The sequence below is a fragment of the Colobus angolensis genome, unplaced genomic scaffold, assembly GCF_000951035.1.
Source record: "Colobus angolensis palliatus isolate OR3802 unplaced genomic scaffold, Cang.pa_1.0 Scaffold79, whole genome shotgun sequence".
Lineage (NCBI taxonomy): Eukaryota > Metazoa > Chordata > Mammalia > Primates > Cercopithecidae > Colobus > Colobus angolensis.
The window spans coordinates 8,164,871-8,192,568 of record NW_012121709.1 but is presented as its reverse complement, the minus strand read 5'-3'; the positions used below and the strand labels follow the sequence as shown (position 1 = coordinate 8,192,568).

General features: G+C 43.7%; 1 protein-coding gene across 1 annotated transcript in view; it reads left to right on the top strand.

The window, feature by feature from the left end:
* The window catches only part of CIT (citron rho-interacting serine/threonine kinase), a 189,095-nt gene that overhangs the window by 62,160 nt on the left and 99,237 nt on the right, over positions 1 to 27,698 (top strand). Inside the window, exon 8 of the mRNA XM_011928724.1 lies at positions 10,219 to 10,402. Within this exon, the coding sequence (XP_011784114.1) occupies positions 10,219 to 10,402 (184 nt within the window). The remainder of the gene's footprint in view (positions 1 to 10,218; positions 10,403 to 27,698) is intronic.

Genomic DNA, 27,698 nt, shown 5'->3' with positions numbered 1-27,698 from the left:
GGCCTCCCAAAGTGCTGGGATTACAGGCGTGAGCCACCGCGCCTGGCCTAGAGATATTTTTGATTGTCATGACTTGGGGGTACTTAGCATCTAGTGGGTAGGTAGAGGCCAGGGATGTGTTAAACACCCTGTAATACACATGACAGCCCCCCACAACAAATAATTTTCCAATCCTAAATGCCAGTAGTGCTACAGCTGAGAAATCCTATATTAGAAAGTACTTATTGCAGTTATTATGGGCTAAGTGATATGATGTCTGATTTTAATAATGAACAAAGAAGCAAACAAGGCAGGGATCGGTGTGGATGAAATGAGAGTGGGAGTGGCTAGTTGTCGAGGCCAATGATGGGCATGTGAGAGTTAATTTTATATTACTACTTTGGTGCATGTAAAAATTTTCATAATAAAAATTTAAGAATAAATCTTCTCACTGTTGGAGGAAAGTTTTGAGAGGCCGAGGTGAGAGGATCACTTGAGGCCAGGAGTTCAAGACTAGCCTGGGCAACATAGCAAGACCCCTGTCTCTGCCCAAAAAACAAACAAACAAACAAACAAAACAAAAAATTAGCTGGGTATGGTGGTGTGCACCTGTAATCGCAGCTACTTGGGAGGCTGAGGTGGGAGGATTGCTTGAGCCCAGGAGTTCAAGCTTATAGTGAGCTATGATTATACCCCTGTACTCCCTCCTGGGCGTCAGAGTGAGACCCTATCTCTAAAAAAAAAAAAAAAAAGCTTGGAGAAAAGGATACTAAAGAGATTGGGAAGGCAGCAAAGAATGAATCTAGTCTGATATGTTATTGGGTGTAGGTAATTCATGGGGGAAGGTGCTGAAAGGGAAGGGTTGCCTGGGCCTACAGCAAGCAGGTGCTGATGAGCTACCTCCTTTGCTATTATTTAAATGTCTGGTTGGGCCAGGTGTGGTGGCTCACGCCTGTAATCCCAGCACTTTGGGAGGCCAAGGTGGGGGGATCATTTGAGGTCAGGAGTTCGAGACCAGCCTGGCCAACGTGGTAAAACCCCATCTCTACTAAAAATACAAAAAAAGTATCTGGGCATGGTGATGCGCACTTGTAATCCCAGCTACTTGGGAGGCTGAAGCATGAGAATTCCTTGAACCCAGGAGGCGGAGGTTGCAGTGAGCCGAGATTGCGCCACTGCATTCCAGCCTGGGCAAAAGAGTGAGACTCAGTCTCGAAAAAAAAGGAAAAAAAAAATTTCCTGGGGAATATCCACTGGGGTGAAAAACTGCGTATATCCAAATTCAGCTTTGCAAAGAAATGCACTCATGACTAGTTGCAATTTGAAACGTTCCTCTTCTGAGTATTTCTAGTCTATGTAGGTGTTTCACAGATTGCTGAGTACCTAGACTGAGAGGGAGAGAAAAAAACAAAGTAAAGCTAAAATGTTAAGAAGTCTGGTTAAAGTGCTATCCAGAAGTGAGGGAAAGCATCTCTAAAAGTATGAAATCTGTGGGGAAGCGTAAGTTGATTACCAAAAATTTAATATTAAGCAGCTTCATTGGGACATGGCTTTTGGGTATGGCGAGAGTCAGCTAGAGCTCACATCTCCATTGAAATCCACCACCAGAGAGGTTATCTGCTTAGCTGTTGGCAGCCAGACCCTGGCATTGTTTAGATTGATTGATGGAAGACTACTTTGGGAATGCTGGCTTCTTTATTCATTGACTTTGAAGAGAGCATTGTAAAAATTGATCACCAGCCCAAATCGATGTCACCCTGAAGTATTTTTACGACTTTTTGGGGAGGCAAAGAGATGGGATAATTTTTAATTTATTTAAGTCTATTGCAAACTGAATCTACTTTATCTTCTTTTTGAACTACCTTTTTTTGGTTTTTTGAGACAGAGTCTTGCTTTGTTACCCAGACTAGAATACAGTGACGCACTCACAGCTGACTGCAGCCTTGACCTCCCAGGCTCAGATGATCCTCCCGTCTCAGTCTCCCTGGTGGCTGGGACTACAGGTGTGCATCACCACCCCTGGCTAACTTTTTAATATTTTTTGTAGAAACAGGGTTTTGCCATGTTGCCCATGCTGGTCTTGAATCCCTAGACTCAAGTGATCCACCTGCTTTGGCCTCCTAAAATGCTGGGATTACAGATGTTAGCCACCAGGTGCGGCCTTGAACTTCTTATATGCAGTGTGTTGTGTGGGCAAGTCATACCTGACCACTTCCGAGTGGAAGGGGAGAAACTAGGGGGCTTGTCTGAGGCCTTAGGCAATGTAATCTGTTTTCATGGGATCAATTACTTATGTATATTTAGTAGCCAGCTCTATTTGCTGATCCCTAATCTGTTCCCTTGGTTCATTCCCATGAGACTTCAATATGGGATATCTTCCTCTTCTTCCCATTGCAGCCTTTTCTCTCAGTTGCTCCCATGATAAGAGCTCCCATCAGAATCTCTGCTCTAACATCAGTTGTCACCTTTTGCCACTCTTTTTTTTTGAGATGATGGAATCTCACTCTGTTGCCCAGGCTGGAGGCAGTGCCACCACCTCAGCTCATTGCAACTTCTATCTCTCGGGTTCAGGGGATTCTCCTGCCTCAGCCTCCCGAGTAGCTGAGATTACAGGAGCACACCACCACTCCAGGCCAATTTTTGTATTTTTTTTTTTAGTAAAGATGGGCTTTTACCATGTTGGTCAGGTTGGTCTCGAACTCCTGACCTTAAATGATCTGTCTGTCTCTGCCTCCCAAAGTGCTGGGATTACAGGTGTGAGCCACTATGCCCAGCCACATTTTGCCACTTCTTTCTATAACCTGAATGTGGAAAAACTCAAATTGTCTTTCCTCCACTCTCACACCACAACTGTCAATACCACAGAAGACTTCTGTGACCAGATGTGTGGGGGCTTTCTCCCCATCACCAAGCAAGCAGTCAGTTCTGCAGTGGACACCACTGGGCATCCTCCCGTTCAGTCCTGGCACTATCCGCCTGGAGGTAGGGCTCAATCCCACAGGTGGGGGGCTCAGTCCCCAAGAATATCCCCTCTTCAGACACCAGTTGCAAGTCCAGGCCTCTGGAGCTTCTCACTGACTGGTTTCAAAGTGGGGTTCCTGCAACCCCCTCTTTGAGTTCAATTAATTGGCTAGAGCTGCTGACACAACTTGGGAAGACACATTTGCCGATTTATTCTAAAGGACATTGCAAAGGATAAAGATGAAGAAATGCATAGGGCGAGGTACGGGGGAAGGGTTGCGAGCTCCACGCCCTCCCTGGTTACCCTCTAGGAACCTCCACGTGTTCAGCTATCCGGAAGCTCTCCGAACCCTGTCCTCTTGGGGCCTTTCATGGAGACTCCATTGGATAGGCATGATCAACAACCATGTAGAAATGGGATTACACAAAAAGGCTGTCATCTAATCCTCATAGACTGAGTGGGGGATCCCAGCAAGGCCTGTCTGTTCAGATCCTTCTTAGCCTCTTTGTGTAGCATTCATTCCTCCAGGTTATGGGGCAGGACCCCTTCTGAAATGGGATCTTCTGACCTGTAATCAGACAAGGCAGAGGAAATTTCTTTATGGCCAGCTCCAAGTCAGAAAGGTGAGGGAAGATTAGAGTCCTGCCTTGAGCAGATGAAAGGAGGGCAGGAGGAGGTCAGAGAGAGAGAGATTCTGTTTTTCAAGGCCTGCTTCTAAATCCTGGAGCGCCCCTAAATAACAAAAGATTGTAACAAGGACTATGGGAGTCATGAGCCAGGAACTGTGGATGAAAACCTATATATATCTCTCTCATAATATTACAAACCTGTCTCCTGTTAATCCCATCCTCTCTGTTTCTGTTATCAGTTCCTTAGTGTAGAATTTGTCATGTTGACTATTGTAGACTTGTCTTTTGGAGGTTTCTAGCACCAGCCTCTTCCACCCATCACTATCGAAATGATTATATCTGTCTCAGTACTGACACTAACCCAGCACTCTATAACTCCCTGGTTTTACATCTGTCAATCCACCAATACTTCACTTTCACTTTCTTCCCTGCCTCATTATTCACTCTACTCTTGGGCCACTGCTCTGGCTTCTGGGGCTTTTCTAAAGTAGCACTTTTCCCCACTCCATCCCATGAAGATACCTTTTAACCAACTCTTGAGATTAAATCCCCTCCGTGACACTTCCCTGCAGGAACTCGCAAAAAAGTACTGCATTCCCCATTGGCAAAACTTGCCATCAGTCAGTTTATGTATTCTCTGCTTTTCACACCCATATCTTGACCTCTAAACAACACAAATATTCTCCTCTTCATTTATTTCACAGTTCTATCTTCATAACATTGATAAGTATGATCACATTAGTGCTCCAGATTTTAAGCAACTGGAAGATAGCTATTTTTTTTTGGTAATCTTCCTTTAAATTTGAACATAGTGTCTAATTAGTCAATTAACATTTTTTTTAAAGGGTGAGGGACATCATGGTAGGGAGAATGAAGTTGAATGTGTTTTTGGTTGAATATTAGCGCGTGCCCACTGTATTCTAGGCACGGTCCTGATTCATTATATCATCACACAATAATTATTTATGTGCCTTCATCCTTTATGACACAGTGCTGGCTCTTATTCATCTCCCACTTCTGCTATCCGTGGTGATGATTAAAAGTCTTAGAGGAGTTTTACTAGGCTCAGGTTTTTTTTTTTTTTTTTTAATATGCTGGTTCTTCGTGAAGAAATTGGATTCTCTGAAGCATATCATTTCCCGGGTTTCCTAAAGTGGCATGTTGTGTGGAATGGCACATGAGGTCTGAATAATTACTAGGCTCAGTTTTTTTTTTTTTTTTAATATGCTGGTTCTTCGTGAAGAAATTGGATTCTCTGAAGCATATCATTTCCCGGGTTTCCTAAAGTGGCATGTTGTGTGGAATGGCACATGAGGTCTGAATAATTATTCTCCATGTAAGGTTCTTGCTTTTCATTCGTTCTCTTAAAAAAGTAGATATTAAACATTGAATGAGGACAGCCAGGTATTGTTTGAGGTGTTAGTGGGCTATGCTGAAAAATCAAAATTAAAGGTGGGAATGAGGCAGCTGGAGCTCAAAGGAGCATGTTAGAAGGAGTCCCAGGAGGACAAATCCATTTGGTTTTTCTTTCCTTGTTTTTTCCGCATATTTTTGAGGATGATAATTTTTTCCCCCAAAAGCTTTTAATGAATGTTAGGATTAAAAAAGAGAGAGAGAGAGAGAGAATTTATAGAAGAGAAATTATCTACAGCTCCTAAAATAGCTCTTTGTTTCTGAAAGCCTTGATTCTGCTATCAGTCTTATAACTGGAAAAAAAAACAAAAAACAAAAAACAACCTCAGGAAGTTACTTGTATATTTATCCTGTGCCACTAAGGAGACTGTGTTCTGATGTTACCTCAAACAGGCTGATTTATTTAAAAAAAAAAAAAAATATATATATATGGAAATATTTTTTTCTCTTTTTTTTAGTGGCTTTTCCCAGTGAACAATAGCTCTTACTATGTGATTTCTTATTTGTCGTTAGTGAATGTGGTGGGTATGTGGCAGCGGCGGGAGCTGATGATTTCATAATGCTGTATCAGAAATGATTAGTGTAGGTACTCATTAACATATTTCTCAGACAGAGCAATCTCAACTTTTAAAACCTCTTCATTTAATTCAAACATCAAGTACCCTGTTTGTGGCCTGTGTTATGTTAGTGCTCTCTTTACAAGACCTTTTTTTTGCCATTCAATTATATATTTGCTTAGCAAATATTCACTGTGCACCTACTATGTACCTGGCACTGTGCTGCGTACTGAGGAGCCATGTGTACCTCCATCAGCATAGACTCAAGATCAATATGATTTTGGTGAACTAAAAATACCTTTATTGAAGCAAAAAAAAAATCACACTTTGTAAGGATCAAAAAAGAGACATTTTATATAAGGTACAAGAAATAGAAGAATTGTATCCCCAAGATATATGTGATCACATACTTGTTAGTTTTTGGATGTGACCAGATTTTACACAATCCTTAAAAAATGCAGCATCCAGATTTTAAAGTAGTTCTCTAATTTCTCTTTCTGTGCCCCATTAGATGTGTATTGGATCTTCTCGTTCTGTCTTTGTCTTCTGACCTCTCATGTTTTCCATCTCTTTGTCTCTGTGTGTTACATTGTATACAAATGCTTCTTGAACTGTGGTGTGCCCATTAATCACCTGGGGACCTCGTTAGAATGTAGGTTCTGATTCTGTGGGTATGGGGCAGGGCCTGGGATTCTTAAAGAATTAAATTCCAACCAGCTCCTGAGTGATGGTGATAATGCCAGTGTACAGACCATAGCTTAAGTATCAAGCTTCTATGTGATTCCCTCAGATCTAACTGCTAGTTCATTAAGTTTCTCTTCAGCTGTATCTAGTCTGCTATTTAACACATTCAGTGAACTTTTAACCTTAAATTCAAGAACAAGACTTTTTATTTATGGAAGTTCAGTTTGGTTCCTTTCAAATGTACCTGGTTCTTTTTCAAAGTGTCATGTTCTTTGATTAGAATTTCTACTAATTTACCTTGATAATAACATTTTATTTTATGGCTCATTTTAGATTGTTCTTTTATCTGCAGTTTTTGGAGGGCTAATTCTCCCCATTTCTTGCATCTGTTGTTGCACCCGTAAAGTGTAGTTGTTGATTTTTACTTTTTAATTGTGAATTTATTTCTGGTAGGGATTGGAAGGAGGGTGTTGGGGTGGGGCCGGGGGCGGGGAGAAAATCCTGTGTGCCCTGGGTTGCAAAAATGCACCTACAAGTTGTTCTCCACTTGTATCTGCCAGTGCTCCAAGGGCTCAGTGATCCTGGACCAGTATTCATGTTCATTTCTTGAACTGTAACAGGATACTATAAATGTGGACACTACCTGAGGTTACTGTTATTTCTTTCCCAATGAAGGGACCTGGACAAGGGTAAACATCCTCATCACTTTCTGGAGGGCAGAATATTTCCAGTTTCCCCACTTCTTTCTGGCTTAAGGCTGTGGCTTTTTCCTCTGCCTGAATGTGGCCCTAAGAAGCCCTTCTTTTTTTTTTTTTTTTTGGAGACAGAGTCTCACTGTGTCACCCAGGCTGGAGTGCAGTGGCGTGATCTTGGCTCATTGCAAGCTCTGCCTCCCGGGTTTATGCCATTCTCCTGCCTCAGCCTCCCGAGTAGCTGGGACTACAGGCGCCCGCTACCACGCCCGGCTAGTTTTTTGTATTTTTTTGTTTTTAGTAGAGATGGTGTTTCACCATGTTAGCCAGGATAGTCTTGATCTCCTGACCTCGTGATCCGCCTGTCTCGGTCTCCCAAAGTGCTGGGATTACAGGCTTGAGCCACTGCACCCGGCCAGAAGCCCTTCTTTTCAAACTTTCCTGTTGTACTTGACGGACTAGCTGTCTAGAGGTTTATATCCCTAGCTTTTAATCTTTGCTGTGAATATCTTACCTGTTACCAGCTAGTATATTTCACACTGACTTCTCTTTCCTTTTTTTTTTTTTTTTTTTTTTGAGACAGAGTTTTGCTCTTGTTCCCCAGGCTGGAGTGCAATGGCATGATCTCGACTCACTGCAACCGCCACCTCCCAGGTTCAAGCGATTCTCCTGCCTCAGTCTCCCAAGTAGCTGGGACTACAGGCATGCGCCACATCTGGCTAATTTTTTTGTATTTTTAGTAGAGATGGGGTTTCACCATGTTGGCCAGGCTGGCCTGGAACTCCTGACCTCAGGTGATCCACCTGCCTCACCCTCCCAAGGTGCTGGGATTACAGGCATGAGCCACTGTGCCTGGCCTATTTCTTCTTCCTTTTAACTTGAAGATTATCTGCCCCTTTTTCTAATCTCAACCACATTAAGCTAGCTTTGAGCATGGCAAGAGTTTTATAGACAAACCTTATTTTATAGTACAGGATTTCAAAATCATAATTATTTCACTGAGGGTGGCTTTTACCCTCCATTAGTTATACTTCTCACTCAGAAATCGAATTCTATTTTGGTCTCCTAAAGATAAATTAGAATATAATGGAAAGGAATTAAAGTTCTACTAGGAATTAAATGATATTAACACAAACATCCACATGGATGTGTCTCTGCCCTGCGCAGGGAAGAAGAACATTCAATACAGATTCTGCTGTATCTCACTAGCCTTCAAGAACTACAGGTTCTGTCCTAAACATGCAGCTCCTGTGAGCAGTAGCAATAATAGCAGGTCATCTTTGTGGAGTGATTATTGTATGCTAAGAACTGTGCTAAACACTTGATATGGATTATTTTATTTAAACCTCCTAATAGTCCATTGAAATAGATATTGCCATGTTGAAAACTGAGGTTCAGAGAGGTTAAGTGACTTACCCAGAATCCCACAACTAGTAAATGGTGGAGCTTGGATTTGAACTCAGATACCAGAACAATTGCCATTAACCACTTTGCTTCCATATTAGTATCATCTGCAAGTCTCTCTCCATAAATCTCCTCAGTCTTTATCTCAGTTTCCTTATTTCAGGAAGGAAAACTTCTCTTTTTGATCCTTATGAAATACAATTTTCATTAAAACTTTTTTTTTGCTATTAAAAAATATACTGGGTAATTGAAATCAGATTGGCTTTGAGCCTATGTTGTTGGAAGTATACATGTGATGTGGGCTGAAGTGTTCAATCTAATTTTTCTTTCCATCAGCTAATTTTTAAAGTATTAAGCAAGTAGATTCTGACACTAACAGGGAAGATTTAAATTCTCTTGAGAGGCTGGAGGTGTTAAATAATTTTCTAGTAGTGCACATTTTACATCTTAAATCTTCCTCACTCTCCCACCTCATCTCAATGTACCTGAAGCTCTGAGAATGTTCTTTTGTACTTCTCAGGAACAGCCAGACCTCTGGCTTCATCTCCTCTTCCCTCCACATCCCTTCCCTGCTCCAATTACTTCCCAGCACCACTTCGGATGTTGTTGTCATCGGGGAACTTTGGAAACAGCCAGATTTTTTGGAGTCTGTAAGCAGAAAACAGACTGCTTGCTGCTCATATCTGGCACCCAGCTTTGTCCAGAAAACGAGGAGTTAAAAAGAAGTCTGGGCTGTGAAGGGCTGTGACAACTGTCCTAGGGGGAGCTCTAGCGAGCCCTGGCGGGCAGTGACTCATGCTGCTCTGTCACTGGGATCAGCACTGGCCCCTGGCACGCAGGCGGCAGCCAGGTGGGGTTACAGCCAGAGCTCGCACGCAAGGAGCCGGGAGCATGCAGCCTGCACTGCGGGGGATGTGATGCTCGGCTCTCCAACTCGCCTGGCTGGCCCGCCACGGACGCCTCAGCCCGCAACCATGGTAACGCTTCTGGCTGGGGACACCCCCGGGAGCCCACCGCGATGGGCAGCCTCCTGGTGACTGATGGACGAGTGTCCACCTCCCTGACCGAGAGCGCTTAGTAGGTCGGCAGGAAGTGGAGAGGATGTAACACGCCCCCAGCCGGGAGCGAAGCCCTTAAGGAGGTAGGAGCCGCATACGTCCATCCGTGCATTCCCACCGTCAGCGTGCAGGGGTGCTGTAGATCACCGGTAGGAACTTTATTTGGCTGGTGCTTCATTATGCTGATTAAACTGCAGTGGATTTGATGGGCATGATTGTACTGGGGAAGAGGCATAATGAACTAAAAAAAAAAAAAAAAAAGTGGTTAATAAGATCTCGGAGTCGACTTGTCCGGGTATGAATGAAGTAGACTGCAGTGGTATCCTAACAGGAGTTCCAGAACCTCACACATCCCTTTTCCTGGTCCTTCCTGTTATCACGGTTAATCCACAAAATGTATAAGTTCCATCTTATTTCAACAATTAGTGCTAATCGTTAGTAATTTAGACTTGTCTGGAGGAGTGAATCCATAGGTTTAGGTCACCTAGCATCCCGGCACTAGCCAGCAGCTGCTCTGTAGGAGCCTTCTGGAAACAGCAGGAAGGAGCAGCTTCCCCAGGAGTTCCCCAAGTGCTTTCGTTGGCCCAAGTGACCTGTTTGAGTTTGCTCTTCAGTTTACCCTAGGCGGGAAGGCAGCCTGTCTGCGGGTTGGTGGCCATGTTGGCAGAGAAGGGGTTAATCTCTTGTTGCTGTAGGAGCCGAGGTTGCGAGCTAGATTGAAAGCAGGCGCTGCAGTGCCATCGCCAGCGCCGAAGGAGTAAGACGATCTTCTCCGCAACAGTGTTGAATCCGGCTGAAATTTTTTTCCTCCCCCCTCCTTTCTTGTTTTTCTTTAACCAGCTCCTCCCCCCTTCGTTCCCACCCTCAAGTCTGACGATGACACCTCCAATTTTGATGAACCAGAGAAGAATTCGTGGGTTTCATCCTCTCCGTGCCAGCTGAGCCCCTCAGGTTTCTCGGGTGAAGAACTGCCGTTTGTGGGGTTTTCGTACAGCAAGGCACTGGGGATTCTTGGTAGATCTGAGTAAGTGAACATTTGACTTTCTAAGGGGACCTGCATTGATGCAAGGCTTTTGGAGCCAAAGGTGGTGGTGGGGGGTGGGGAAATAGGTGGGGGGGAGTGCGGTGGAGGGAAGCTGCTAGTCACCTGCATTGGGAAAGCAGTCTACCTGTTAGGGCTTTGCGGGGGTAGCCTGTTAATATTCTCATTTTGCAGTGTGTAAGGTACCTGTTCCTGTCTGTGGTATCATAATTGTCAATTGGGTACTTTGGGTTAGTTTTCCAATCTTTGGTCTTCTTTAGAGGGGAGACTGCGAGATTTCCAGCAGTGCAGATCCCCAGTCAAAGGAGAAATGTGCAGGAGTTAAGATGAGCTGCCCATCTATCTAACCATCTATGTATCTGTCTCTCAAGTGGGTGGATGGGGGTTGCTATCTTGGCTGTATCGAAAGAATCCTAAAAACCTTGTCTCATAAGCTAGAGGTTTCCTGATGGGTTTAACTGAGCTGCAAGTGGCTGAACCAGAGCTCTAGCAGAGAGATGGTGCTCGGCTCCTCTCCAAGTATGCTGCAAGATCAGGGATCTGGCAGCTGAGCCTCTCTGAGCTGGTAGAGCGCTGGCGGCCAGAGAAAGCCCTGTTACTGTGAGCCACCAGGAGGGAGTGTGATGTAGCCGAGTCATTGATTCACAGAAACTGGGCTTCATAGGGGGAGAAAACCAGGAGACTAGAAAATTGAAATGTAAATATCACTGTAAACCTCTTGACCTGGTAGGTCTTTCTCCATTCTCATAAAAGCTATTGAAAAATGCATTAACATAGCACTTGGAATTAGAGGGTCCAGGCTTCCAGGAGCCTCCTGAAATTTCTGTAAAATGCAGTAGCTTCTGTGGATGTGGGAGGTCAGTATCTTGCCTCATTCTCTCATGATACAATGACATTCTGTTTTCAGAGGAGTGAGTTCCCCAGAAGATCTGGGACTGGTGGTGTTATTCCTCAGCCACCCTGGTCCCTGCACTTTCAGGTTCTCAGAGGGTAATGTTGGGTTAGTTGCTGCCCACTTAGGAGATGAGCAGAATTTGATATTCTTCTTGGCAGCATCTTTCCCTCCTTGTGGTATTTGTAGCTTAGATATTGATTTATAGGGATGTTATGTTGGTTCCTGGATGGTGTCTCCCCATGGGTGCTATTTTGACAGTAACGTTCCTAAAAAGATTTCAGAGTATTGTGGGGAATTGGGCATTTGATATGAAATAAGGTTGTGGGCTGTGGTTGAATGTGAGAGAGGTTTTTATGTTGCAAGATGTTGAAGTGGTCTTTCTTGATCCCCTCCCTGGGAGCTGGGTTTCAAATTCTGGTTGGATTTTGGTAGTGGCTCCACAACCCCAAAGCAATCTGGATAGTGGTGGTAGAGGCAGAGAACTAACTAGCTGTTGAATGTGCCATCAGATGGGTTTGAAATGGCTCAGCAGGATTGGGAGGTTTTGCCATTGGCATCAAAGAGCAGGGCAGAAGTGGAGGCCTGATGTTGAAGGATGCATGGTTAGTGGGCAGCATAACCTTGACACACGCAGCACACTGAAGGTCACACATCAGACTGGAAGGACATGTGTGGAGAGTTCTAGTTCTGGTTAGCAATGGGCTGGCTGGGTCAGAATGCAAGCTTGCTTTGGGTATTAGTCAGTGTTCTGAAAGGCCAGGGAGGATTTGAGGGAGTTAGATTTCAGGGGAAAAGGCAGAATGATGTGGGAGATCTTAGGCATTGCAATTAATCTGAGGCAGTGTATGATTAATTGCTTATTTTTCGGGAAGACTCGAATGACATCTTTCTGTTTCTCACAGAAAGCTCAGTTTAGGGAGCTCTCTGACAGGGACATCACAGTATTAAGGCTGAGGCACTCGATAAATATTTGTTGATTTAATTTACTCATGATCTTTTCCTCCAGAAGTGTTTATATTGCTTATTGTATTTGAAGATGTGCTTTCTCACCTCTGCTAGTTTAAACTATATCCTTAGAGTACAAAACGAGCTGCTGTTCCTGACCCGAGGGAATGTTTAATAAGATTCTTATTTCACAAAAGGTCCATGCAAATAAAACTGTGTATTTCTTATTTGGACGATGGCATCAGAGTATTCCTATTGTTGGGGAACTTTAATGTTTTTTCAAAGCTTGGCAACGGGGTTGGAATCCGAAAAATTTGCTTTCATCTTGCGTCTTGTTATGTGATGTTGCTATTGGACTTGGCTACTCTGCTGTCGGCAGCCCTGTGGGTGATACCTACAAGCATCATTTTAGAAATTCATCCACCTGTTGGATGTAGATGACCCTGGACATATCAGATTGTAATTAATCAGAAATCTAATAAAAGAGAGGCAGTGATGAAATTACTTAGCAGCTCCTGCAGTTTTATTGACAACATTTACTTGGAGAGAGGGGGAGACATTTTCTGGGGGTACCACCTTTGCCGCCAGCGACCCTGTGTTTCTTCCTGAGTTTCTTTTTCTTTTCTCACCGTTTTCAGCATCACAGGTTTTTATTTACACACATTGATTACCTGTACTGTTACTCATTCCTCACACCACTGAGGAAATTGCAGATGCTGCTGTACTGTGCTAGGTAAATTGACCTCAGATTTGTTCCCAATGAATTGAATGAAATGTTCAGAGGCGGAGCTGAATGAACGAGGAGTTTTCGTGGAGAAATTGGCAGTGAGAATGATTTAAATTCTGTGATAACTCCTCATTTTTTAGGATCCTTATTTTGGGACCCCAGACTATTTTTAAGCCATTGAGTACATCATTATTTTAGGCTGAGCAAGAATCTTGATGACAGCGTTTCAATGGCTGAGGCGTAGTGGGAGTTCCTTACAGCTTGAGTTGGTGGGAGCCAGAGAGTTTCTAGAGAACTAGGTTTGGTTGTCTTTGGAGTGGGGTTATGGTGAAGTTAGTCTTGGAGAGTGAGTATCTGTCTGGTGCCTCTTTTCCTTTTTAACCAGCAAGAACCCAAACCGAATCCCCAAACACTGAATGCCTGGCTGTTGCTCTAAGCCTTTCTTTGCTTGAACTTGACAATAGTAAGGTAGTAACAGGAAACAGCATGTTAAAGTTTTAAAAATAAAAAGATCTCAGCTCTCTTCCCTCCCCTGTTAGCAAGGGGTACATTTCTTTAGGTTTTTCCTTCTAGATTGAGGCACTGCCTCATTTAAGTTCTTGGTGAAGCCGTGCATTTCTGCAAACCATAAGTATAAACTCTAAAACAGGGGTGTTCAATCTTTTGGCTTCCCTGGGCCACGCTGGAAGAAGAAGAATTGTCTTGAGCCACACATAAAATACACTAACGATAGCTGATGAACTGAAAAAAAAAAAAAAAAAAAAAAACAACTCATAATGTTTTAAGAAAGCTTACAAACTTGTAAATTTTGAGCCACATTAAAAGCCATCCTGGGCTGCATGCAGCCCCTGGGCCCATGGGTTGGATAAGCTTGCTGTAGAAGGTAAAAATCATTTGGTTTTATGTTTTTGTTTTAAACATGCTGGTTGTATGCTTTTGGAAGAGTTGGAGAACATTGAGGGTAATGGGATCCTGATGGGGCTGGAATTTGTGGAAAGATGGTGTCTGGGTAGGCTGTTTTTAGGAAGCGGCGCTCTCTTCCTTTTGATTCAGGGGTTTTTCCTTTCTATTTGGGTGGTTCTGAAAACACAGTGATGGATCCAGCCATTCAGACACCGTGGAGGAAGGAAGAGTGGCTGTTGCCATTGCTTCCCAAATTTTCGGAGAACCAGTTTTTGGTGTCTCTTCCTCGCTTTATTGGGGCTTCTCTGCATGTCAGTTTCCTCAACTGTGAAGTGGACTGACAGTGATACGTTTCTTACAGGACTTTTGGGGGGATGAATGAAATACGTAAAATACTTGGTCTAGTACCTAGCACATGAAACCTTGATAAACGTTCACTGTTGTTATTTTTGTTCTTATTAATACACTAGTCCATGTATGTATAGTGTCCTTCTATACACACCATGAGAATATGGAAAGGACTCAGCAATGATTAGGTAGTCCAAAGTCATACCAGATTGGAAACCAAGCTTCCCAGGCCCAGGCCCTGGGACTTTTCTGCTAGAGACACTTCACTGTTCTGACCAACTACAAAGGGTTAGTATGGAGTTGCCAAATACCTGTTGGTAAAAGGTGGTTGTTGGGGAGGAGTGGATCGGGGAACAGAATTAGAAGGTCCAGTCCCAGCATGGGTACCTTCCGATCAAGTTGAACAAGTCAGAGCAGGTTATGTTGAAACAATTGGGAGAAAGCAAAGCAAACACCATTGCAGCAGAATATCATGGTACAAAGTGGACATCTTTGGGAGTTAGGAGAGTAAGGCAAAATCCAATGAGGGACACTTAATGAGTAATGCCAATTCACAGTGCTTGTTAAATTACTGATTTATTGGCAATGAAGATCATTGCTGGTCTTCCTTGGAATGTCTGTCCATTCCCCCAGGTAGACTGTGATCTCAAGGCAAGGCTGGGTCTTATTCATCCTGGTTTTCCTGGAGCAGTAAATATGGATGCTGGGACTGGGCTTATAAGCATACTAATGGAAAGTAAAATATTTGGGTTGGCTTTTTAAAAAGACAGTGGATTTGGATCAGTGGAGAGGAAGGTAGGGGGAATTTCAGGTGGGCAGAGTGCCAAAAACAGCCCATCCTTACAGGGCACCAACTCCATACTAGGCTCTGTTCCAACCACTTTACACAGATTAACTCATTTAAATTGCACAACCAGCCCAAGAGGAAGGTACCATCATTATTCTCATTTTACATGTGAGCAAACTGAGGCGTGGTGAGATCAAGCAACTTGCCTAAAGTTATGTAGCTTTAAGTGACTTAGCTGAGATTTGAACCCTATGGGTATAAACACCACAGATGGGAAAAGTTAGGAAATTTGTGTAGGGTACCCAGGTTCATGTGCTTGTCAGAAGCAGAAGCCATTTATGAAGAATCATGAATGATGAGGTTGGGGCAGGGTGTAATGGGAGCTGACAGGCAGGTCTAAATGCTGGGATTCATTTTCAGTCTCCGTGAGTTTATTGAGTAGGTAGACTGTATAGCTCTTAGATTTCTCAGATTTTTTCCTCTTTTCATTTAGAGACTTTTATCTGGTGTGTGTGTGTGCCCGTACATATACATAAACCCACGTGTATATACTCTTTCCCTGAATGTTCTTATTTGCTAAAGCTTAAGCTCGGGAAAGAGAGGAAACTGCACTGACCTTACTCTCCATCATATCTTCAGGCTGATCATATACAAGTTGCTTAATAAGCATTTGGTTAATCCATCTAAATCATTTTTGTGGCTGCAACTCTCATTTTGTTGATGACTCTACCATTTATGTCTATTTACATCTACATTTTGTACTTTTGTTTGCCTTCCATCTATCCTGGGATGGCTGGTTCCAGTGGAAGACAGCCTGAACTCTCCTATCAGTCCTGTTTCCTTTTTATGAAATACTTGGAGACTGGAGGATCTTCCCTTAAAAAGTGTTTTCCTTTCTACATCCAGCCAAAGGCTCTTGGTCCTTGTGTTTGCTACCTAGATCCCTATTGGAAAGAGTCTTGCCTGCAATTTGATTTTTTAAATAGCAGCAGTAACAGAGTCTTCTCTGGTACATGAAGGCATGCATCTGCTGTATTTCCCAAACAAGTTCAAAAACCTTAACTAGCTTCTGCCCATGGTTATTGCTGTCAAGTGCCTTGTTTTGTTCCCATCCCATCATTTTCTGGATTAGATGTTTAACATTCGCCTCTGTGTGTTGTGTTGGATTTTCTCCTCTCCTCTTGCTCATTCAATTTCTTCTTTCTCTTAGTCAAGCACAGCTTGTTCTCCTACTTGCCTTATTCTGTTCTCTATTTAGACTGTGCGTGCCTGCCTTGCAGCCCTGGCAGGACCATTCCACCGCCTTCTCATTTGTCTTAAAGATACCTTGAGGAAATCTAATCCAGACGATCCTAGCCCAGTCCTGAAGATTAGGCTCCAGAAGATCTGTCAAGTGTGTTTTTTGCTGGCCTACACATGCTAATTTGCATGGTTGCCTGGGATCCCTTAAGAAGACAGTCATTGACTAAATGGCGCTACATGTTCCCAAGCTCTGTGCCAGTCTGGCAACTTTTCCTTTGCCTACGTGAATTTCTCCCAGTTCTCTTTACTTTGCTTGCTGTTCATCTCCCGACCTCTCTCCGACAAACTTCCTGAAAGAAGAGCCTGCGCTCAACACCTCTTTTTTCCACCTCTATTTTCCATTCAACAATACTGAAATGACTGTCTCAGAAGCTGTTGATTGTACCTAACCACCAAATCTGGTGATTTCCATCTCACCACGTGTTACCATTAATTACTACATTTCTTCGGGACAACCTTCTACTTTCTTCTCTTCTGTATTACGGACACTTGGTTTCCCTCCTACCTCTCTGTCATTCTCACTCTTTTGTGGCTGCCATCAGGCTCTTGCAATGTACGCACCATCCCCTCAAGTTCCATCCTCAGTTCTCTTTCTAGTTGGTTCTTGGTGGTCTCATTCAGTTCCTTGACTTTAGTTCTAACCCCCTTTGGCCTCCTCCCATCGTACACTGTATTCCTCATCACCAGGATGTTTTACCAGTTTCTCACCATCCCATCCTCTGTTCCCTTCCTACATAGACAGACCCACTCGCTCCCTCAGTAAGCCACTAGGTGCTAGTTTTGGCTTCCTCATTTTATGTAAGAAACTACCACCTTCCCTACCCTTCTAGGCAAGAAAGCTGAGTCATCGTAAATTCTTTTCTGCCTCCCCCGCCATCCCATCAGTTGCCAATTTCTCCCAAGTGGTGCCTCTAGGATGACACTTGCATCCATGCCCATCTTTCTGTCCTCACTGACACCCATCATGGACTCTTGCTTGGACTATTGCAGTAGCCTCCTCACTGATTCCCTTGCCTCTGGTTTTCCTGGCTGTAATCCATTCTCCACAAAGGATGGAATTCTTCCAAAGCATAGGTTGGATGATGTCATTCGCCGGCTTACACCTTCAACAGCATCCCAGTGTGCTCAGAATTAATGGCTGCTCCTGAACTTGGTATTCAGTCCTGGTATGCCAAGACCCCAGCCTGCCCTCTCATTTGTGTCTCCTTCTTGTCGCCTACTGAATCACTTCAATAGTGTTGTCTGGCCAAGCTGTTCAAGGCTCATTAAGGACAGGACCAGGTCTTCCTTCTTTTGCCTGAAACGGTGCCTTGCCCCTGGCAGGTCTTCAGTGAAGATTTGTTGAATTGAATTAGACTAAAATGGCCAGGGATTATACCAATTCCTTCTGCACAGTTTAGACAACTGCTAATGGAACCTGTTTTCTGTAGAGCACTTCTTGTATTCCCAGAACTATGTGAGCACTTTATGTGCATTAGCTCATTAAATCCTCACAATCTCACTGTAACTCTACGAGGTAGCTGGTATTATCCCCATTTTACAAATGAAGACACTGACTCAGGAAGGTTAGATTTTTTTCCTGAGGTTCTGAAGGTAGAAACAAATCTAAGACTTGGAGCAATATCTGGTTGCCTCTAGACCACTGTACTACCTATCCTGCCTCTAAGAGTCATGACTTTGCTAGATTATGCAGGAATTATGGACTTGTCTAATAATAAAGGTGAAAGAATTGGTTTCACTGAGAATCTACTCTTCCAGATACTATTCTGAGCGCCTGACAAGCATTCTGATGTAGCCCCAGCAATAACGCATTATTTTACAGATAAAGAAAATGATGATCATGACGCTTGGGTTACTTCTTAGGTTCACTCAGCTCACACCTGGCAGAGGGTGGTCAACTTTTCCAGGTTTTAACTTATTTATTTATTTATTTATTTATTCATCCTGAGACAGAGTCTCATTCTGTTGCCCATGCTGGAGTACAGTGGCACAATCGGCTTACTGCAACCTCGCCTCCCAGGTTCAAGCAATTCTTGTGCCTGAGCCTACTGTGTAGCTGGGATTACAGGCGCCTGCCATGACTCCCAGCTAATTTTTTTTTGTATTTTTAGGAGAGGCCAGGTTTCATCATGTTGGCCAGGCCTGTCTTGAACTCCTGACCTCAAGTGATCCGCCGGCCTCGCCCTCCCAAAGTGTTGGGATTACAGGTGTGAACCACTATGCCTGGCTCAGCTTTTAACTTTAGAGCTGATATAAACATGCTTATTTTTTTGGGACTGACTATAGCATACCCGTTCAAAGTCCAGGCTTTGGAATCAGATAGACATGGGCTCAACTCTGGGTTTCACCCCTTGCTTGTTGTGTAAATGAGACATTTAACTGCTTTCAGCCACAATTCCCTCATCTGTAAAGTGGAAGGTGTAAGGTCACCTATCTGATAGGTTTGCCATGGGGACACGAAGCGCACTTAGTGTTGGTGCCATGAGCAGAGTGGGTGTTCATTTCATATTTGTTACTGTTATTTAGGTCTGAGGACGGGTATGGGGTGCTTTTAATTCTCTCTTTCTCCCTGCTTCTACCTTACAAAGACATCTTGCTGGTTTCTGCCCATTGAGAGAATCCAGCTCCACGTGGGGGGCCTGACAGATGTCCTAATATCTCCATCCAGTTTTTTACTCTGCATAGAGTCTGTGATGTATCACTTAAACCTGCACTTTCTATAAAATGCTCTCCAGGCTTCTGGTAGGATCCAGTGCCAGTGGGAAGTGTGCATGTTCCCAGCCTAGATGTCACATGCTCCCACCCACCCTGGAAGCACTTGGGTATCCCCTGGGTGGGTAAGTCTGTGTGTCATTGTGACATTCCTGTCTCAGAACCAATGCTGGGCGTCTCTACTGCAGGTGCTGGAAAGCTTTTTCATGCCAGCATACATGCAGCACACTTCTCATTTTGGATTCCTTTATCCCACCGTGACCTTTAAACTGGCTGCGTGGGGGCACAGAAGTACTGGCACACCATTCATTCATTCATTCGTTCATTCATTCATCCATCCATTCATTCACTCAACAAATATATTGTTCTAGTCCTTAAGGCACAACTCTGAGCAAGACAGGTAAGGTCTTTAATCTCAAGAAGCTAGCATTTGGTGGGGAGAAACAAAGGAGAAATAACTGCTGTGCACACGTGAGGCCAATTGCAGACGGTGGTCAGGGCTTTGAAGGAATCTGAACTGGGATTGGGACTGCCTGGGGGTGGCCACTTTAGACTGGGTCCCCAAGGAAAGGTTCTCTGAGCTGAGCGTGAGTATTTATTCAAGAAGGTTGAGTTGCATCCCAAGGTAACACAGCTTTTAAGCCCACACTGAGCAGCTCTGAGGTCCTAGAGGCTGTTCGAGAAGCTGGGATATAGCACTGACTATGCAACAAAAATCCCTGTCTTCGTGGAGCTTACATGATGGGGCAGATTCACATTCATTCATTCGTTCGTTCATTCATTCATTCATTCATTCATTCATTCATTCATTCATTCATTCATTCATTCATTCGGCTGTATGAGAGCCTACTATGTGCCAAGCACTTTCTAGGCACTGGAGAAGTAACAATGAATGCAAAGAAGCAAGCATCCCTGCCCACACGGAGTGCATTCTTTCAGAATGTCAGTAAGGAGTCGGTTAGCAGAAATAAGTGGGAAGAATACTCCGGAGAGAGGAAAAAAGGACAAAGGCCCTGAGGCTGCCACTAACCTATGGGTGCTCAGTGAACAGAGGGCATGTTTGGGTAGGGGGAACTTAAGGATACACAAGGAATGTGGTCTGAGTTGAGGTCATCAGGGCCTTTAGGTTTGGACTTTGCTCTAAATTGCACTGAGTAGGAAACTTTTGCAGGATTTTGAATAGGGACATGGAATATCTGGGTCTTATTTCACAAAGGGTGCCTCTGACCATTGTGTGGAGGGTGGATAGTGAGGGACAAGAGTTGGATCCAGGGAGGTAAGTGTGGTTATTGCCGTCATCCAGGCAAGAGGCAATGAAATTAACCTGCAAAGTGAGGCACTGGCTTAGAGGTGGGAACTGAATTAAAAATCATGGGAGTAGCTATTGTTTTATTAATAGCATGATTTTTGATAAATGATTCTAGAGCTACATATTAATCATTTCAAAGCAAATGCTCTAATTTAACTAGAGACCACTGCTGGTTGTGTGTGTGAGTGCATGTGTGTGTATGTATATGAGTGTGGTGTGTGTCAGTATGTATGTGTGTGTGTGTGGTATATATATAAATATATTGTGTGTGTGTGGGGGGGTTGGGGGGTGCCCCAAAGCTAGACAGACTCTGACTGTCTTTAGGAGAATAGTGTTTTTGATATTTCCAGGTGTTCCTGATGGGCACCATTGTGTATTTTATTTTATTTTTATTTTATTTTTGAGGTGGAGTCTCCCTCTGTCACCCAGGCTGGAGTGCAGTGGCGCGATCTTGGCTCACTGCAACCTCCGCCTCCCAGGTTCAAGCAATTCTCCTGCCTCAGGCTCCTGAGTAGCTAGGACTACAGGCCCGTGCCACCACACCCGGCCACCATTGTGTATTTTTAAGTGTGCTTATAAAATTAGTTCAGAGGCCAGATGCAGTGGCCCATGCCTGTAATCCCAGCACTTTGGGAGGCCGAGGCGGGTGGATCATGAGGTCAGGAGACCAAGACCATGCTTGCCAATGTGTGTTGAAACCCCGTCTCTACTAAAAATACAAAAAAATTAGTTGGGTATGGTGGCGGTCACCTGCAGTCCCAACTACTCTGGAGGCTGAGGCAGGAGAATTGCTTGAACCTGGGAGGCAGAGGTTTCAGTGAGTCGAGATCGCACCACTGCACTCTAGCCTGGTGACAGAGCAAGACTCCATCTCAGAATAAATAAATAAATAAATAAAATAAGTTCACAAATTTCAGAATACTCAATCTTAAAAGCCAGTATATTTTCGGAAACAGAATGTTGATGAGTTTTCTACTTTTTGCAGTGTATTACATCTTGCAGTTGCATGTATTTTTAGTGCTGTTGGCCAGCACTGAAGGTGGGGCCCTCAGCTGAGCTAATTTGGAGTCCCCTCATTTTAGCTTCAAGTTCCTATCCTTGGTTATCCCAAGAACATCTGGGATTTGTGATCTGATGTGTTATCTGTGGTTTGGTGGTGTATTTTGCAGGCATAGGGTCCTATTCCTAAGGGAATAAATGGATGGCTTGATGCTTAAGCGCGAACTTAATCATCACGGTAGTGATTAGAGAGTATTCAACACATACACTTGCTTGTAGGATGGAGTACACATTGTATTCTCTTTTGATATGCAATATTCTATTCATAGCCCTATGAAGTTATTTTTTTTTTAACAAAGTTATATGGATTATTTACAGGCACATCATTGGGAAAACTGCATTTTATCATGTTCACTTAAATGTTGAGGTTACATGTAAAGCAATTTTTAGGTCACATCTAATACATTTTAAGAAAACATGTCTTCCTGTTATAGCGGTAATGACCAAGTCCACTCTTTCTTCTGTGTCATATACCATTATCCCTATTAATACTCTTTGGGCTTCTATAATTATAAAGCAGATGTGTATATCAGGAAGAGATGTTGATTTCAGAGTAAATTTTTCTAGAAAATAGAAGCTGGAAAAAAAGGAAAACCCAAACTTGGCTTCGTGCTCGAAGAGACAGCACTGCTGTGTGTGGGCGGGTGGCTGCGTGCACCCGCTGCTCAGAAGTGCCTTTTCTCTCCATGGGGATAACTGGCTGTGTATCCGAGATGTGGCCAGGAGTAGGCAAGCAACGTGTGGGCAGGCTGCATGTTCTTTTATTAGCATCTTCATTGTACTGCATCTTGTCGAGCCCAGAGCATGAACCGCCCTGGGTTTCTAATGTCTACCCTGCTTCCCACCTAATTACTCCCCTGAACCCTAAAGTGAGGGAGGGAGAGTTGCTCTTGGGGGTGAGCTTTTCCTGGGGTGGCTGTGAACCAACCTGGCATGTGGATGTTTTTGGGTACCCAGAGCTGTCCTGGGCTCAGGCTTGGAGTCAGCTTCTTAGCACTGAGTGCAGCCAGTCATGGATGGAGGTATTCTCCCTTTCCTCCATGACCTTGCCCCTCTGAGCCTCTGTAGCACTTTTCTTGAGTGTGTCCAAGGCCATCTTGCCAAGAAGTAGCAGAACTGGGATTTGAAGCCATGACTGTTCGGTGACAGAGCCTTAGCTTTGAACTGGGGTTCTACTGTCTGGCACCCCTGCACAAATCATGGTAACATGGTAGGAGGCAAGCCCCTCCTTAGTGCCATTAATAACACCCATCTTATAGGATTGTGTGGAGGACTCAGTGAAGTAATCCGTGAAGCACTAAACACGTGCCTGACACAGAGTACGTGCTCAATAAATGAGCACTTGTACTGATGACAAAGGTCGTGGCATTAATTCTGTCTCCTAGATTGTTCCTTCCTTGAGGACAGGAATTGTGGCTTCCTTAATAGCGTCTACAGCAGAGTTTCTCAACTTGGCACTATTGACATTTTGGGCTGGATAATTCTTGTTGTGGGAGCTGTCCTGTGGATTGTAGAATGTTGAGCAGCATCTCTGGCCTCTACCCACTACATATTAATAGCACCCCTAGTCATGAAAATAAAATGTCTAGACATTGCCAAATTGCGCCGGTTGAGAACCACTGGTCTGCAGGTATCTCTCATGGGGATCACAGGGCTTTTATATTCTCTTCTCTGTCTCTCCCTCTCTCTGTGTGTGTGTCTCTCTCACACACACATGCTCAGAGAAGGTGGTTAAAACAAATTTGTTGAAGTTTGAGAATTTTGAGAACAAAGGAAAAATTTTGGAAGACATTTTAATGAACAGGTAGACTCTGTCCCATTCCAGGGTCAACAGAACTTCATAATTAGATAGTTTCTTTACTGCATCCCTGCACCCCATTGCCCATCGTTTTAGAGTTCCAACCAGTTAGAGGATTTTTCTTGCAAACTTTCCTTAAAGCAGTGATAGTATCAGCTCTTTAAATAATACTACGCTTGATGAAGTGGTACTTTTCGGGATAATTTTAGACCAGCAGACTTGCTGCTTGAAGGGGACAGGGCTATATTTGGTAATAATATATATGTGATAATATGTATGTAATATTATTATAATGTAATATGCAATAATATTTGGTGTATCTGGTGGCTCTCAGGCCAGTCTTTGATCGAACCTCTCAAGCTATGATTTACATTATGGTCAATGTTAACATAATGCAATTATTGGCAATCACTTGCAGTTGCTTTGAAAGTCAGAAGGATGGCTAATAAAAATCTTAGAAAACAGGCTGGGCATGGTGGCTCACGCCTGTAATCCCAACGCTTTGGGAGGCCGAGGCGGGTGGATCACGAGGTCAGGAGAACAAGACCATCCTGGCCAACATGGTGAAACCCTGTCTGTACTAGAATACCAAAAAAAAAAAGTTACCCGGCGTGGTGGCGTGCGCCTGTAGTCCCAGCTACTTGGGAGCTGAGGCAGAGGAATTGCTTGAATCTGGGAGGTGGAGGTTGCAGTGAGCCGAGATCGTGCCACTGCACTCCAGCGTGGTAACGGAGTGAGACTCCGTCTCAAAAAAAAAAGAGAAAGAAAAAAAGAAAAGAAAATCTTAGAAAAAGAAGAAAATAAATTGTAATATTTCAGAATATTTGTTGGGGAGGATATATGTGCTCAAGAAATACATACTGAGAACTTACCGTTGATGCTAGAGATTGAATTGCCCCATGTCTACATGAAAAATGAATAGTTTATAAACATTTTAAATTGAGCCATGTCTCTCTGTAGTATATTTCTTTTATAGAAATTCATGGAAATGGTATATTTTAACTGAATTATTAACATTGGGGGCAATAGGGTTTAATCATTATCTGATACCTGTATGTTGTTTTGAAATTCATAGCCCACCACCATTGATTTCAAAATTGAGTTCTTACTCAAAGAGTGACGAAAAGGCACTAGTACCAAATGGTCTGGCTAAAATGCCACATGGAACTAACTGCTGGGGTTGGTCATACAATGAGTTTTAAGTGGCTAGACCCTAAATCAGAAGCACTTTCTTCTAATTAGCACCGTGGTTCTTAATCCTGTCTATACATTACAATCACTCAGTAGCTTAATACAAATGTTACTTCCCGGGGCCACACTCCAAATTTGTCTGACTCTCTGATTTAATTCGTCTGAATGGGGCCTACCCATCTGGTATTTTTTAAAAGGTCTCCAAGTGATTCTAATGTGTACCTCCATTGAGGACCAGGGAAGGTGTAGGAAGCCTGATAACCTTTACTCTCCAGCCTCATCCTCCAATCACATGATTGTTTATGGGATTGTTGCTGCACACCCAGCTTAGTCATAGCATTCTTACTCTAGCTTTTTTTTTAGATGCGATTTTTATTTATTCTTTAAAAAAAAAAAAAAGATTTCTTTAGCACCTTTATTCTGAAGAGCTCTTAATTGCTGTACTTAGAACTTCTAAACAGTGAGCATTTGTCAAACATAGAATAGCAGAATGAAGGGGTTGGACCTGGGGTGAGGAGGGCTGTCTCATGGTCTCCTTCGAGTGCCGGAGGGTGGGGGCTGCACGTCTCCTCGCTTCTGGGCCCCCTGATAACTGACCTAAAAGTGCCTTTCTTTTTTTTTGGTGGGGGGTGAAAAAGCAATCTGTTTTGTACCCACAGCAGTGCACTTTAAACAGGAAGCCCCACTGGGGCCAGCCTTCTATGTGTCATTAAGTTTTTCAAGCCACATCCTACTTATCATCATGCACCCATGTCATCGTTCTTTTAAAAGGGTGCCAGTTGTGTGCTTCAGCACAAGGAGCTATGGCCTGTGTTGTCATCCCTGACGCATGTCGCGTGTGTGACTTCACGACATGTGGATGACTTTTGATCTCTGAAGGATCAGGAACCCAGTCTGTGGATCTTCATTCCCTCGCTGGGTGGTTTGGGTCTTGTTCTCTAGCCCACCCACCCAGGTATGATTAGCAATAAAGGAAAGAGCAAAGGAATTTTCCTCAAGGCCATGCCAAGCATTTCATCTTATATGAAAAAGAAAAAGAGAGAGAGAGAGAGAGAGTGTGTGTGTGTGTGTGTGTGTGTGTGTGTATGTATGTGTTGGCTAGATTTAGGTAGAAAACAGGCTGGTGAGAAGCGTAGAACTTGGTTAAAATTTCTAGCCAAAAGTAAGATTTTTAAAAAGATTTATTTCTGGATCCAATCCCTGTTGCCCATTTCTATGAATAATCACCATTTGTTTTAATGTGAATAATAGCACAGAGCAAATTCAGCCCCCTGAGTTTTACCATTTTAAGCAATTGCTTTAGGCCCATGAGGCATGTACTATTTATGAAGTTGCATGGGTAGTAATGGAAAAAACAACAATGACAGTAGTAACAGGTGACATTTATTGAACACTTGCAATGTGCCAGGCACTGTGCTGAGGGCATTACGTGCATTATTTCATTTAATCCTTACAAGAACTCTTTGAATTAGGTTGGTAATTATGCCCATTTTACAATTGAGGAAACTGAGGTTTGGAGAGGTCAAATAACTAGTCAGTGGAGGGGTCAGATTTTTCTTTTTTTAAAATTTATTTGTTTGTTTTTTAAGAGACAGGGTCTTGCTCTGTTACCCAGACTGGAGTGCAATGGTACAATCATAGCTCACTGTAGCCTTGAACTCCTGGGCTCAGGCGATCCTCCCAGCCCAGCCTCCCATGTAGCTGGGACTAGAGGCATGAGCCACTATGCCCAACTCATTTTTAAATGTTTTTTATAGAGATGACTGGGTGTGGTACCTGTAATCCCAGCACTTTGGGAGGCTGAGGCGGGCAGATTGCTTGAGCCCAGAAATTTGAGACCATCCTGGGCAACATGGAGAAACCCTGTGTCTACAAAAAATAGAAAAATCAGCTGGGTGTGGTGGTGCGTGCCTATAGTTCCACTTACTTGGGAGGCTGAGGTAGGAGAATCACTTGAGTCTGGGAAGTTGAGGCTGCAGTGACCTGTGACCACCGCACTCTAGCCTGGGCATCGGAGTGAGACTGTCTTTCAAAAAATTATTTATTTATTTATTTTTAAAAATAGAGACAGGATATTGCTGTGTTGCCCAGGCCCGTCTCGAACTTTTGGCCTCAAGTGATCCTCCTGACTCAACCTCCCGAAATGTTGAGATTGTAGACATGTGCCACTGTGCCCAGCCTGAGATTCTGATTAGAGGAGCATGACTCTGGGCGTTGACTCATTTGGCTGTCCTACAGTGTGAGTGTGGAAAGCTGTCACTGGAGCACAGCAAGTCAGCACCATCAAGCCAGCCCTTGTCATTGTCAGGAGCTGCGGGAAGAGAGGTGTTTTGCATTGCTGCAGGGAACTGACCTCTTTTAGTCAGGGAAGTAGTTTGGGGCAGCAGAAAGCAGAACTTGCACCTGCTGGTAAGATCTGAGTGGTCACTGACAACCACCTCCGCAACCCCGTTACCAGGGCAACAAAGATGGGCCCGGTGGTAGTGGTGGGCTCTGCCACATCTCTCTGTGCCTAAGAACCTTTGGCCACTGTTGCTCTGGCTTTGTCTTTCACCAATCCTAGTGTTCATATCCAGTGTACCAACCACTGAGGGCAGCTGTCCTGGAATCTCTCTCTCATCTCTGCCCATAATCAACTGCTTCTGGGCAGAGTGCATGAGTTACATAGATGAGTGTGGGTAAGTTTCTCCTTTCTATGGGGGGAACATCCTTCTGGTCCAGTCTCAGGAGGGCATCCTATGTTATTTTTGTGATATTTTCCTAAGAGTTGTATAGCAAGTGCATCAAGCCAACTTGTCTACCCCAGCTCCCTCTTGAGACCAGCAGAAACCATTTATCAACTGGCAGTTTACGTAACCTCTCTGGGCCTCAATTTCCTCATATAAAATGAGGATAATAAATCGTATCTGCCTCATAGAGTTGCTGTGGGGAGTAAAGAGTTCAAATATATCTGTCAGTGAAGAAAAAAAGAAAACAAAAACAAAACCAAAGAGTTCAAATATATCTAGCATTCAGACAGAACCAGGTATGCAGCCAGTGCCCAATAGGTGTATGAGTTTCTGTGGCCACTGTAACAAATGACCACAAACTTAGTGGCTTAAAACAACACACATTTATTATTTTACAGTTCTGGAGGTCAGAAGTCTAAGATGAGGCCAGGCGTGGTGGCTCAAGCCTGTAATCTCAGCACTTTGGGAGGCCGAGGTGGCAGGATCACTTGAGGTCAGAAGTTCCAGACCAGCCTAGCCAACATGATGAAACCCCATCTCTACTGAAAATACAAAAATTAACCAGGCATGGTT